The sequence below is a fragment of the Astyanax mexicanus genome, chromosome 1, assembly GCF_023375975.1.
Source record: "Astyanax mexicanus isolate ESR-SI-001 chromosome 1, AstMex3_surface, whole genome shotgun sequence".
NCBI classification, from domain to species: Eukaryota; Metazoa; Chordata; class Actinopteri; order Characiformes; family Acestrorhamphidae; genus Astyanax; species Astyanax mexicanus.
Window position 1 is genome coordinate 69,468,129 of NC_064408.1, and position 15,670 is coordinate 69,483,798.

Genomic DNA, 15,670 nt, shown 5'->3' on the forward strand with positions numbered 1-15,670 from the left:
CCCTGGACTAAATAAAAAAGCTTTTTCTAAAGTAAAACTGCATGATAATGAACTGTTACATAACTGTCTCGACTCATTCATTTACACCCTCAAATTCACACAGGCCTCAAGCAGCCTACTCGGGAAAGCCTATTGAAGCTAAATGAGGGTGACCAAGTTGTCCAATAGCAGTGCTGTTTGGCCCAGACACGCTGATTTTTTATTTTCTTATCTTATCAATTGCTTTATTGCTGCACTTCACCTGTCAGACCTCGAGTTCTTCTATTCTCTGCTAAAACTGAGGTTTAGTCCAGGGTTGAGCTGAGATAAAGGTGTTGCCATGTGGGTCAGCCAGACGTTTTCCTATACCAGTTTTAACAGTTTCCTAGAGTCTTTTGAATGTGCAGTACTCACAGCACTCTGGCTTTATCTGTAATTTTTGTAAAGAATATATTTTTTTCTTTAAATGCAGTTTACTGTAATATTCTATACACTGGATTTTTGCTATTTTCTGTTTTTGACTGGACCTGAAGAACTTAAATGAAAAAAATGTCATTTAAATTGATAATGTGTATATATATATATATATATATATATATATATATATATATATATATATATATATATATATATATATGTTAATACAGAGTAATTGTTAAGGTGGATCCTGGGTTCTCTTCTCGTTCTCTTTCTTGTGTGTGTGTGTGTGTGTATTAGTGATTATTTATATGGTGTTGATTCAAGTCCTGTAATTTTTGCTGACATTTTGGTTTATATGCATCTACATCAATCACCAGTCAAGCTGTTTACCCACCACAGCCGATTGACTTCAGTCTAAAAATACCTAAACGCAAATATAAATATACACACAATCAATTCTGGAAAATTAATCCTGTGGTTTTGTCTCAGTGGAACATATTCAGCATATCCAAAAGCATCAAGTTTCAAATCAATAATTAAATTAGTGTCACGCAAACAGTTTTAGCCGGTTGAACGCACCAGAGAGACTGACCCATGTCCAATGAAACAGTGATTTTTTAATTGATGATTTATGATGTTATAGTGTTTTATTTGGGTTATTATGTTATACTTGTAAGACACAAGTTCAAATTAAATGAGATTATTTATATATAGTAGAACCATTTAGCTACTCAGTAGCATTTAATGTAGTATTTTATCTTTATACATTTAACACCATAAAACCTACATGACTTGTAAAAAACATGTAGGCTTTATGTCTAGAGAACAAACTCAGTCAAATACTCTCTAATATTAACCATTTAACCAAAAAGAGCCCATGGGTACGTTTATGTCACTGCCCCTTTAACCTCTTGTGACCCTCATTTTGGCCTCATATAGAGACACTGCCCGTACCTACCCATATCTAGTCGTCACATGACAACATTGCACTCAACTGATTAAAAACAAGATGAAGGGAATCCCAGTCTAAATTTTATATGTTAAAATGAACTACTGTTTGTATATGAGGACAAAAATGACTAAAATGACACATTTTGTTAGGTACCACTAATCCCAAATAGCAAGGAAAATAAAAAAAAGCACACCACGAAAAGTCTGGGTTTCCGGAGGTTAAAAGATGTGGAAAGTTACTTACAGTACTCTGTCCTTCAGTTTAGGTCATGGATTGCTTAACTGACGTATAAACTGAACATCCTGAGAGCATCACAGCCAATCCCCAAGCAGTGTGTGAATGTGTGATCGTGTGACTTTATTCACATAATGTAGGACCGATTGGTCAGTGAGATAAAACTAGTTCTTTAAAGTGTATTTTTAGCTTATAAAGGTCAGAAACATATTAACAATTCAAATGCTTTAAATTTAAATTGTTGCCATTGTATACAACTACTCTCGGTGAGACATGATTCGAGAACATAATGTTAAAATATAAGTTACAATAGGAAAAAACATGAGACGAGTTAGTTAGTTTAACTGATTACATTTTGTATTTTGCATTATTACAAACCATTGAAGCATTTCATCTTTAATGGATTTTTATATATTTTTTCATCTTTTTAAAAATAAGAAATAAGGAAAAAAAGGACTGGAAGAAATGGAGTCAGACAATGCTGCAGAATTGTGAATGGTGAAGAAGCGAAGGCTGTCTGAATGCCCTCTCCTCCTGTCTCTGGCCTGTTTCTGACCCGAGCCTGTTCTGGTTCAGCTATAATCCATGAGAGCAATATGAGTGGACAGCGGTTCCTCTTCATATACACACACTAGCATGACCCCGCATTACCTCATCACTGACTGGCCCGTGGGCTGCAGAGGTCAGGGCGGGATTGGCTGAGGAACGCGTGCGCTCACCTGAGCCCAGCTGAGTGAACCTGGATGTAGGGGGACAGCTCTGGAAGCCTGGATGATCTTAGCACGGAGGGGCCAGTCACACTGCATAAATCACAGCAACCCCCCCCCCCTCTCTCTCCTGTTTTCTCTCTCTCTCTCTCTCTCTCACTCTCTCTCTCTCTCTCTCTCTCTCTCTCTTTTCTGCAGGCCTCACAGAGCCGATGACCCAGAGGTTCAGGCTAATGCTGCGGCTGCAGCTGCTACAGGATATGGAAAGATTACGACAGGGCAAAAGAGCAGACAGCACTGGAGAGGATCTGCAGATTAAGTGATTTGATGCATCATCGTGACCATCGATTATCAACATACCAACCACTGCTGTTACTGTTCTCAGCATTTATTATGATGCATATTTAGTCTCTGTTTGCAGAGAACTGTCAAGGACAAGCAGGGCCAGTTCTATCTCTGAAATAATCTCTGAACCAATGTATTTTATGAATGTTTCATTCAATACATATGCACTGTAGAAAACTCTATAAGGCGTCATTTTCTGACGAAGACACATGCAACATTTTTATTTCTTTACTTCAATTTACATCAATTTAGCCAGTGTCTTTAGCTCTGGCTTTAAAAATATGATTATCAACATGCCCACTCATTATGTTGTACTGCCCCCCTAAGCAAAGCAGTCTAAAACCAGGGCTGAGGACAAAGGAAGCACATTTTAGTATAAACATCTGCTGTATTTAACTTAGAACCAGTTTAAAAGGATGCTTCGGAAGGTGTGAAATTGAAGGGGTCTATGGGTGTGTTTACACCTGGTAGTAAAATAATAAAAATCCACGTCCATTTTTCACTTGTCTGCATGAAAAGGCAGGTGTAAAAACCATCAAGACACATTGGGGCCCATCTTACACTCTGTCAATAGTCTATTTTCACTTCTTGCACCTTGCGTCATTTCAATAGTGACATTTCAAGAGTTCACAAATATATCTACGCTGATGGACGTGGTGGTCTGGAAGTGAGTTGTGTTAATCACATAAACACAAGTGCGCCACTGACTGAATAGAACCCTGACAACAGTCAACCGTCAGATGTTCATTGTTTTATCTTGGCATTACAGGTGCACCCCTGCTTTTAAGCATACATGGACATGCAGCAGAGCACAAACCAAACTTTTACATCGACAATAAAGACAAAATAAAATAAATTTACATTGCTGTTTCCGCAAACGACCAGCTCAAGCACCTTCACAGCGTAAAGGAGCAGGTCAGTTTCCTCTGCTGAGATGTGCAGAAGCGCTGCGCCGTTAAAACAAAAATAAATCCAAGTCAGAGCAAACCTGGTTCTTAAAGAGAATAGCAAGTGACACAAGTGACCCAAAACACACCCATGATAACTTATGAGAATTAGTACATGCCTTTTGCACAAGGCTTACTTTTCCCGTTGTTACAATAGCAAAGACACACTGACACCCTAAATCAAGCTGCACAGTGTTATGGTTGACGACTCACCAACAAATTGCTAAAATAGGGCCTGTTGTGTTTAGATTAAGATCGGATCACTCAAATCACATTTAATACAAATGTAAACGAAATGCAGGTTTTGTGGTCAGATCAGGCATCAGGCAAGTGGAAATACATTAATATGAGCAATTATCTGTGGAATCTGTGTTCTCTTCTTCTTTATCTCCCTCATTCTCTCTTTTAATGAGTGTGTATGTGTGTGTGAATTCTTAAGATAATGCTTGTTTATTGGTAGATGATGGCAGTTTTACAGAGTGAGTTGCGATTTACAGAGTGAGTTCTTTGTCACATTTTCGAATAGACCCGTTATGGAATTCTGAGAACCATTTATTTTCCCACCATGTAGTAAAACTTCAGTAAAAAGCATTACACTAAACTGTTCACAGTCTCTAAACCACATTAAAAAATGAAAATGATGTATATTTTGGTTTGCTTTTGGCTTCATTTACACTACATGCCCCATTAATCAATTCCAGTTTCGCTCAGATCCAATTTGGCTATCTAAGTGACCTGTATCTACATGTCTTTAATGCAAATAAACTGCATGCATGAGTGCAACTGATACATTCATGCATGTGCTGGCTAATGACATCACTCTTAATTGCATGCATGCCTGCAAAAAGATTGAATTAATTCTGACCATAATCTGACCATTTGTGTGACATTCATGTGACACAGATCTGATTTGAAATGTCTGGATTTGACATGTTCACACAGTCGTGGAAGCAAACATATTTGTGTCATATTTAGGCAAAACATTAGATTTGAGTCACTACAGACTGATAATGTGAGCATAGCATTGTATTTGGGAAAGTAAAATCAGATTTATTTACCTCATTTAGTCCAACTGAGGACACATTTTTAGGCACAAGTATAAACAGAATCCAGTCAAACTAAATCCACATGCTATCTGAATTAAATTCACAATGCTTGATAATTCCTGGTGTAAACAGGCCATAATTATCCAATGCTAACAGCTTTACTATTGTTTCCAAATGGCACAAAAAGGCAAAACATGAAAATAGATTGATTTATTTTAAATTATAAAATCATGAAACCTGCAGGACTTGTCGAGAACAATGCCATCTTCATGTCTAGAGATCGATCTAGGTCAAACACTCACCGAATACATCCTGACACCGAAGAGATGCAACCACCTAAATCAATTAGGACCACTAATTAGGAGAAAGGAGTCCCATGGTCCAAGGCAGTTATCTTATAGATGGTAAAATGACTGATATGACCTTGCTTAGAGTGTTGCGTGGGATTTAAGGCAGGAAACCAGAGACTAGTCCTCAGTCAGACGGAGCAAAAGGGGGGGGTTGGGGATTGGTGCAGATAGCGCCAAGTTGTTTAATACGCTCTTTGAAGCGGAGAACCTGATACAGTTGAAGTGTGGAAGGGCTCCCGGAGTCTGTATCTGACAACAAATCAAATCAGAAAGTGAGTGGCAGGCCAGCAGCGCTGCAGCGCCAGACCATTATAGTGTCATATTACTCAGCAGTCTGATCATTGGAGGCAGGCAAATCGACTGCATGCACTCCATAAACACCTGCAAGATGGGGGGAATCTCCCACATAAAAGGGTTTAAAACCTCATATTACGACTCTGAGGAGAAAGGTGATACTTGGCCTGAAAAACAAAGAGGGCTGAATGGTTTCATAAGGTGCAGAGGAGTTCACGCTCTGGGTGTCAGTCAGGGAATTAAAAAAATGTTTGAATTCAGAATAATCTTCGGACACTTCTATCACTTGTTTCTCCACTATTCTTTTTTTTAAATAAATTTCTGCGACTTCTAAGGGGTTCAGCTGAAAAGTGTTAAAATAGAAATCCTTCTATTCATAGGTGTATCATAGGTGTATTATATTTTAGTTAGATCATAATGTAAAGCTGGTTCTAAATCTTGACATAACCAAAAATAGTAAATTTAAAGTGTCAAAATCATAGTGTATACATTTTTGAAAAACAAACTTAAAAGTTTAAGTCGTTTAAATCGTTTTTGAATTTTAAATGTTTGTAGAGAAACGGGATGAAGTTGTGGCAGTTTTATTGGTTGAGCGTTACTCACTGTCTTGATGTTGGGTTGGAAGTTGGATAAGAGTCTCCAGTGGAGGGTTGGCATGTTACCACAGCTAAACAGGAGACCCACAGCTTGTTTATCTTTCATGCTTCATGTTCTCTCCTGTCCTACATTAAGCTTACATAGAAGAAAGTTGTTCTATCTGTGGATTTAAAATCAATTGACACTGATGATTGTTAGATAAAGTGTGGATTGTTAGAAAAACTGAGGATTTTTAAACCCGGTAGTGAGGGGGACACTGTCAATTTTACTGTGTAAAATGGAATGTACTATTTTAAGTATTAAGTAACTTATTAAATGCAACAACCTGTTTAGATAACACTTTACTTGAGTGGTCCATTTGATGGCCTCGTTGATGCTCAACTGACATTCAACTAACATTCAACTGCATGTCTATTAAATGCAACTTAACCCAAAATAGAACCTAATCCTACACCTAACCCTAGCCTTAATCCTTAATCAACCCTAAAATCTAACCTTAACCCTAACTTTGACCTAAACTTTTGGTTAAGAGTTGAGTGTAGGGTTACATTCAATAGAGAATCATTTACTTTTACCGTTGAGTTTAATTGCATTTAATAGACATGCAGTTGAATGTTAGTTGAAAGTCAATGAGGCCATCAAATGGACCATCCAAATAAAGCATTACCCCTGTTTATTTTTAGAATCTACCGTAAAAATAGGTGCTTAAATCCTCTTTTAAGTGTTTTTGAGTTAGGAAAGATGATACTTGGCCTGAAACACAAAGAGGACTGAATGGTTTCACAAGGTGAACTCTTCAGCTCACACTCGGGGTGTCAATCTCAAGGGACGGAGAATGTGTTAGCTCCAGCCACATGGCATGAAAAGAAAGAAAAAAAAAAAAACTTCAACATCAGACATCATAATGATGAGAAATATAGCTGTGGATATCTACATAGACAATTAAAAAGTGACAGGTGGGTGAACGCATACTGTTTTTCTTTCCTCAAGGACTGAGGAAATTTTAATTACACCTCGAGATATGTGCTCCAATTACCAGCTGTCCATTTCTGAGTTCCTGACAATGTAACGCTGCTCTCCTAGCATCTCTGAACCCAATTACAGCAGAGGAAACCGCATGGTGTTCTTCTGCACCGCTCACGAGGCCCGTCAGGTCTTTGTTCCTCCGGTCTCAGGTGCGCCCAGCGACTCGCAGAATAAGCCTCCATCCTGATAATGGAATGGAAATGGCGTGCCGCTGAATGCTGGTCCAGGGGGTCTACACGTTCATGTGACTGATGAATCAATCTGGTGACGAGAGCTGATGGTGATATCGCAAGGAGACGTGTGAGGCATGTGGAGAACAGAGGGCTGGCCATCTGCTGCTCTCACACACATACCCGCACACAGAAACACACACACTCATATATACACACACCTGAAGGTCTACGGCTCATCTCACGTTGCACCAGTGGTTACGTGTCTTACCAGTGAAGAAATGGGAGAAGAGCATTAAAAGCCAAGCGGGCACAATACGGGCCGAGGCTCATGTATAACAAAGAGTCTTTACAAGTTATAACAGCCCTCTTGGTGATTGGCATGCCTGAATGAAGAAAAAAGAAAGAAAAAAGGGAGAAAAGTCAAATATCAAGAAAATATCAAAGCAGCAGCAATACAAAACATATACAGCTCTGGAGAAAAATGAGACCAAAATTTTACCAAATTGAAAACCTCTGAAATACAGTCAAAAAGAAGATGGATGATCACAAGCTATCAGGAGTGGCATAAAGCAGTATGCAAGACTGGTGGAGGAGAACATGACAAAATGCATGAAAACTGTGATTAAAAAACAGTAAATATTTATTTCTGAACTCTTAAAACTTTATGAATATGAACTTGTTTTCTTTGCATTATTTGAGGTCTGAAAGCTCTGCATCCTTTTTGTTATTTCAGCCATTTCTCTAATTTTCTGCAAATAAATGCTCTAAATGACAATATTTTTATTTGGATAACGTATAAATAGTAAAATCAGAAAAACTGATTCAGAAAATGAATTGTTCTCTTCATTTTTTCCAGAGCTGTATATTTACAAGTGACTTAAAAAACTATATAAAATACGCAGGTGCAAGGCGTGAGAATAGACGTGAGGTGTAAGATAGCAACAGCATCACTACACGCCTTACACAGGGTGTAAGATACAGCCTTAAGGTTTTTTTTTTTAACTGAACTTACAATATTTAACTTAACTCTAAGATGAAATGTCTGGATCTTGAGGACATAACCCCTCTATCTTGCCAACCATCAGAAGGCATTCAGTCACCTAGTATTATGGAAATGCACAAGAGCGAGGCCAACACCTCCCTTCACTCTGTCTGTCTCTCTCTCTCTCTATCGCTCTTTCTTTCTTTCTTTCTCTCTCTCTCTCTCTCTCTCTCACTCTCAAGATTCAAGATGCAAAGTAGTTTTGCCTGCATGATTGGATTGGCAACAGTATTCGCAACACATTACAACAATAACAACATATAATATAATAACGTATAATAAAAACATAAAAGCACCAGTATTTCCCCCCCTTTCCTGCTTTGGCTCTCACTCTTTCTGTATATCCTAAAGAGACATACACAGTACTGTAACATATTCTCATCAACATGTATACATCTTATAGAGACACGGGTCATTAACATCAATAACAGGGATTAAGTGCCTCATGGGGAGATTGAGAGCCCAGGTTCTTTTACAAATATATTTGTCTCTTTAGTCAATTTTAGAGTAAATAAATCTGATTTCACGTGAAACCGAAAGAGCAGAAAGCCCACAGCTATTTACTAACTTATGTACCAGAAATATACGCCAGAATATATTTTATACATCTGCTGAAACTTAATAAATATTTTTCTTTTAAGAGAGTCTTTAGAAGTTATAACAGCATGCTTAGATGAACAAAAAGAAAATATCAAAGCAGCAGCAATACAAAACATATATATCCAGCATCTGGATATAAATATACTGTACACTTATATACAAATATACTAACATTACATAATAATATGCTTTTTTGGTATCCAAAGAAATAATAGTAATATAACACGTATTTGCTAACTAATAAGTAGTAAACTAAAAATATTTCAATTGGAATTTTTTACCTATAAATATTAGGAGCTTTAAAATAATAAAATAATAATAATAGCTTTAGCTATTTAGTTACAAAACTTGAGCATTTAACTTAAAATAGAAGGTTAAAAGAGCAAAAACTATTACATATTACAAGTTTACTTCTATATCTATATTTACTTCTATATTTCTTTAGTTTTTTTATGTACAAATAGTTGCTTTAACTTAAAAACATTGTTACATTTGTTACATAAAGTTTTCTAAGTTAAAATTTAAGATCTGTAGGCAAGCCGTCAACCGTGTACCGCACAGGGTGTGTCAGTGTGTCTTTGCTATTAAAATGATAGGAAAAGTATGTGCTGACATTTAGTACTTATTGTTCCTTTAAAAGAAATAGTATGTTGGGTTTGTGTTTCCACTGAATGTAACAATGAGCCACTTCAGAAGGTGATAATAAATTCCAATGTGGATGTTTTCAATGTGAGATCAGATAAAGAAAAAATATACATATATATAATGCAGCAAAACATCAGCCTAAACAAAACTGTAAACACAAACTTTGTCAAGATTTCAATTAATTACGCAAACCATTTTAAATTAGCACATTTGGTCAGTATTGCTGTTTTTCGTAAATATAAATTCATACAAATGAATAAACGCTAACTGTAGCTTGGACACAAACTGTATCACCCACTGGCTAAATAAACACTACATTAAGCACTGTGGTTATATTGAATACATAACTCTTTTCTTCTTAAACAAAATTTCATTTTAATAACAATAGGAATGGCTAGCAGCAGTTCCTTCCTGAGTCACTAAAATTTCTCTGAAAATTAAACATCAACAGCTGCAACAGATACAAATCTAAACCACAATGGTACTGTACAATATACCAACATAGTGTATATCATTTAAATATTATTACCTTCAATGGAATGCGGCAAGTGACACATAAAATGGTTATATAACACAGATTTACATTTATATACATATTCATTTTCTTATGCTGCCATGTGAGTAAAAAACAAAAAAAGCTAAAACATCAAAACATTAAAACATTAAAAAAGATAAAACACTACAAGAGCACACAAATAAAACATCTATTCACATTTTTTTTTCAGTAAAACATCTATTACAAACACATTGGTTAAGAGCCTACTTGTGCTTCTGGAACATCAGAAACAGCTGTCATAAAATTCAAGAACAAAAACAGGTTGAGTGCGAATGACCTTAAAAACAAATGTGGACGCAGAACAATTCATCCAGAGAGATAACAACCCTTGCAAAAAAAAAAAAAAAATGTGTGAGTGAGACAGAGGTGTACACTTCACTAATGAACACATCTGCCTGGGCTTAGTGTCCAGCTATATCACTGGCATAACTGGATGCTTAACAGCTTATTAGGTTTCCTCTTAGGCATGGGCTTGGTCTGGTAAACATCCCTTCCATAAAGTGACTACAGCAACGTACAGCTGCTGGATTAACGTGAGACTAATGGTCCGAAACACAATCTAAAGCCACGTCTCGCTCACGTGTTGAGTTCAACCCCAAATGTCCCTTCACTGTGCCAGATGCAGATGCGCTGGAGCTCAACAAGTCTGCCGGCGCATAAGAAGCAGCGATATAGGAATATTTCATGGCAACAACAATAGCACACACGTCTTCTCCTGTTCTCCTGTTCTCCTGTCTCCACAGGGAGGAAGGCAAGGTTTCTGGGTCTGATGAAAAGCATCACTCGCTGGAGAGAGGGGGGAAGAATACTGCAGACTAGAAAACCTCCTCCTCTTCAGCCTCACAGCCATATTCTGGAGAAGGGAGGGAAAGATTAATGATAGAGCTGGGATTTTGGGCATATCTGAATACAGAAAAGTCTGAGGTTTTGATTAGATGGCAAGCTGCCGCTGGGTAATACAGCTGATTACTGATAAGTCATCTATAGATCTATGCATCGCAGAGCAGCAGGGCAGAGCTAATTTATCACACGGTCGACAGTCTCTAACGAAAATGGAGGAAAGTTACAGAAATACACTCATAATCAAGGAAACAGTTGTAAAACAGCAATACTTGCACCCAGAAGGAATTGTAAAGTGATTGCAAAGCTATTCAGAAGAAAAATTACAATTACATTATGAGGAAAATTAATAGTTACAAGACTATTATACCACAGGTAGTTCCGACTCTGCAATGTGACTGGCTGAGAGGCATCCTATGAGTGCCGTTATCAGCCGGTAATGCACTGTAACCGAAGCTCTCTCTCCATGTATTACTCCACTACATATAGGTAACCTAGCAACGATGCAGCGCTTATAGGCCAAACAGTGCAGCCAGAAACAGAGCAGCAATGGAACTATTTTAACCAAACAGATCCTATTTTCTCTTCCTCTTTAACTCAAAATCTTTTAATAAACAGCAATAATAAAACTGTAGTATAATCACAATAATACACTAGAGGTTTGTGCTATAACATGTAATATTGGCACTGCTGTGTTAATCTACGACGCTCGGCCTGCGGCCTCATTCCCACGAACGCAGTACAGAAGTGCCAGTATTACACATTATAGCACAAACTTTGATTGTATTACTGCTTAATAATTTAGACTGATATTGCTAAATATTGGTTTATTTTGTATATTAAATAGTAAAGTAATTGAACTACACACACACACACACACACAGAAGTTGTAGTAGACACATTTGTAACACAACATGCCAGACATCTGGACACTGAGTCTGGCAAAAGTCCCTAATGGTGTTCTCCTATAATTTATCCCATTTAGCTTGAATATTCTCATGCAGTTCCTGCTATAGAATACCACACATTTTTTTTATTTTGAGAAAGATCTGTGATTGTGGAAGGCCATGGAATAGTATCTGTGTCTTCAAGGCAAGCTCTTGAGATGGCAGCAGCATACCAATGAGCACTGTCCTGCTGGAATAGCGCATAAGAGCAAGCATTCAGAAAAAGAAGGGCCACTAGTTTCAGGACCTTATTAACGTTATGTTGGGCTGTCATAGTGCCTATAATAAAGAACGAAGGTGATCTCTGTTTTCGCAAGTTTTGGATTTCCAATTGTGTAAACACTCCAAGCATAAAAATGTCCATACTTCCATTTTCTGTGAATGACTTGAAAGAGTTTGGTGTCAGGAATCATATGCTTTTATTTTGGTTGAGAACCTCGGACAGTACACAGCAGGATTTGCCAGCAGACTTCTTCTGATGGAGGGATCTGTACCTACTGTTTGTGCTAACTAAACCAGTGACTCTTCTAACGTGGTAGACGCTTAGTAAACATGGGGTATGGCCAACCACAGCTTATTTGCAAAAAAGTGACAGAGCCCTTTTTTTGTTCAAATGTAGAAAACAAAATCTTCAGTACATATATCCTTATTTTATAAGAAAAAAATACTTTTAATGAGAATGATTTTAAAAACAATATTTTTCCTTCATTGTGTGAATAAAGTTTATTATCCTGGAAAATTATATTATTTTATTGCTATTAATATAATACTATATTATTTTATCACTTGACCAGATTTGACCGGTGAATGAACCTTTTTTTTACTAAGCAGTGAATTTGGACACTTCATCAACAATATGATAACATAAATGGCTCATTCTTAAAGCTTAGAGCTGGTGAGATCTCTTTATGTGAGAGTAAATGTGTTTTGTATCGCCCATGAACCTATTCTAACAGAGGTATAATGAGGTATATGCTCCTTTTAAGATAACCCCCTGCCATTCTGATTCAATTCATAACAGCCTGGCATGACTACCCACAAAGTTCCATTCCTTTTCCTATTCCTGTTCCTGTTAGTTGATTCCTTCTGGGTGCAACTATTTTTTGACAATGAGTCAAAATGTATCACTGAGTTTCCTGAGTCACTACATGCTACTTATACTGACCGTTCTCTCCCATAAGCTCCATGGCACTGACACAGGGCTCCTCTGCCTCTTCCTCCTCCTCTTCCTCAACCGGCTCCTCATATGAAATTGGGCCAGTCTCCACAACTGGAGGAGGGGTGGGTATAGGAGGAGGCTCAGGCGCCAATGGAGGTAGCATCACAGGGCTAGGCATAACCTGAAAATCACAGAAGGTTAAAAAAGAAATCAATTGGCTTCACATTTGAGCTTGATGTTGAATTCTGAGTTGTACAGGTTGGCCTTGGACCTCTGAATACAAAGCCTAGCTTTAATTAACGATACACTGAACCCACCATAATTCAGCGCCCTGAGGAAACAGCCAATAAAATCAATGGTGAGCTGCAAAGTGATGATGAAATGTATAAAAGGAACAAATGGGAACACAGGATTTCTGCCAATTATAAAATATGCTATTGACTACTTCCATACCAGTGAGGGAAAAAAAAGAATGGAAAAAAAAAAAGAAAAAAAAGGGAAAAAGAACCAGGTCCACACATCCTATCAGGCAGAGTGAGAGACGGAGAAAGAGAGAGAGAGAGAAAGAGGAAGCAGTGCCTGGGGAAGCAAGAGGCCTAATTAATTATCATGTTGTGAAAAAGTGAAGACGTGTATGGAAGTCTTCATGCTAATTATGGACCAGGCTGGCTGAGATGGCACGAGGGTCCTCTCTAGGCGGTCTCTTGCCGTAGGACAGGCAGCAGCAGCAGGGTTCTGCTGAAAGTGGTTCTGCCAAAACACGCACTGCTTCAGAACCAGCTCCTTCTGCTGGCCTCAAAGACTGCCCGCAGCTCGCCTGTGGGTCAGACCCTGATTGGGTCAACCTGAACTGGGATCAATCAGAAGTGGAGGATTGGCAGCTATGGGACTACTTTACTAACAAAAGACAAGTGGGATACATTAGACTAGGTGAATTATTTAGTATCAATGTTTTTTTTGTTCACATGGAGAAAACAAAAGCTAAATTAAATATGTCCTTTTTTAGAAAAAGAAGGACTTTTTATGAGAATGACTTATAAACAATATTTTTTTTCACTTGTGTGATACTAAATATATAATCGAGATAATAATTACCCTAATTTAACTTTTTATTTTTACTTACTGGAAAATTACATTATTTTTTTGCTATTAATATAATATCATATAATTTTATCACTTGACTGGATTTGATTGGTGAATTTTAAGCTGTGAATTTGGACACTTCATCATCAATATGCATTAACACTGGTACCATAAACCCACATGATTGGCTGGGCCTTGTTTAAAGCTCTGTACACACAAAAGTGAGGTAAAAACAATAAGGATTTAAAACCTAAAGCATTTTGCTGTTTCTGGTAGCAACGTTTGGTACTGTTGTGGACTGTTATGTTGCTAAGAAACATAAGCCAGCCATTACCAAAGTACATGACAAAATATCAGAAATTCACAGCGTTCAGTGGCTAACATATGTGAGCAAACGTCATCATCTGTTGCTTAGTAACGAGTAAAGTAAAGAGTCTCCCAAAGCATTTTTGCATTTTGGACCACAATCAGCTCATTTAGTGAGCTATGCTGTTTAATGTAAATTACAAGTGCATTGTGGGAGATTTTAGTGCCCTTGAAATCACATCTGAATTCCACTTTACCATTAGGACATAATGGCAGACATACTCAACTGTGCCCTAAAATGTAAAAAATGAACCATTGGTTTCAATTTTGGTCTCAGCCAGCGACACTGTTCATTAACTCAAATTGTTATATTAAAGCTCTGATGGAGGATGAATGCAGAGCTTAGAAGTTAGCTTCCTAGAGCCCAGACCCATTTCTGAATAGTGATGGCAAATCCAAAATTAAATTAATGTTTTTTACATGACTTTAGTTACTTGTATTTTAACTTTTTGTTCAAAATTTCATCCTATTTTCTCACAATTTACATAGCCAATTACCCAACCCACTCATTAGGACTCCCCCTATCACTAGTGATGCCCCAACACCAGGAGGGTGAAGCATGCCTCATCCTCCCATACATGTAAAATTAGCCACCGCCTCTTTTTGAAATGCTGCTGATGCAGTACTGCTGAGTAGCATCACAGCACACTCGGAGGAAAGCGCAGCAACTCAGTTCCAATACATCAGCTCACAGACGTCTTGTGCCGAACGACATCACCCTTTGGAGAATGCAAGGCCAACTGTGCTCTCTCAGGACTCCAGAAGCTTATTACATTACATTTGGCAGACACTTTTTTTATGGTAAGCTACATGAACAGGATTCGAACCGGCGATCTCCTGATCAGAGTGGCAGCGCTGAGCCTGCTGCACCACTCAGAGCCCTTATTTTAACATTTTATTCTAAAAATTGTCAGAACTTGTTTTATTGAATGTAAAGCATTAAATTAAAGCATTGGAATATTTAAAACGGATAGATCAGAATAGAAGTGATCTGTAGAAGCAAAAAGTACAGCTTTAAAATTAGGTAGATTTATCTCCAGCAGCAAACAAATTCAGAGGATCACAGATCAGATTCACACACTGTCCTGTGATGCTCTCAGGATGTTTGGTATATATCTCTTAGGTTCTTCATGAGTTAAAGTGAAGGACAGAGTGCTGTAAGGAACTTTACACAGCTCTTAAAGGGTCTTTGATACATAAGCCCCTATGTGCTCTTCTGGGTTAATGTCAGTCATTAAGTGTTTTAGTTGTATTTATTCAGTTGGAGAAATATTCCACTGGTAAACTTTAGAAAAAATATGTTAATTCTCCATTAATAATTCTAGCAAAATTGATATGTGGTGTATTGAGCTTGGCACCCCT

General features: G+C 37.6%; 1 protein-coding gene across 2 annotated transcripts in view; it reads right to left on the minus strand.

Annotated features, from left to right (window-relative positions):
- Positions 1–9,635: 9,635 nt before the first annotated feature.
- brf1b (BRF1 RNA polymerase III transcription initiation factor subunit b) overlaps positions 9,636–15,670 on the minus strand; it is an 88,973-nt gene continuing 82,938 nt past the window's right edge. Inside the window, exons 17-18 of one of the 2 annotated variants that reach the window (XM_049482161.1) lie at positions 12,866–13,040; positions 9,636–10,766 (exon numbers count right to left, since the gene is read on the minus strand). In XM_049482161.1, coding sequence (XP_049338118.1) covers positions 10,729–10,766; positions 12,866–13,040 — 213 coding nt within the window. In that variant the 3' untranslated portion in view covers positions 9,636–10,728. The remainder of the gene's footprint in view (positions 10,767–12,865; positions 13,041–15,670) is intronic. The other variant, XM_022663992.2, reaches the window with a different exon arrangement.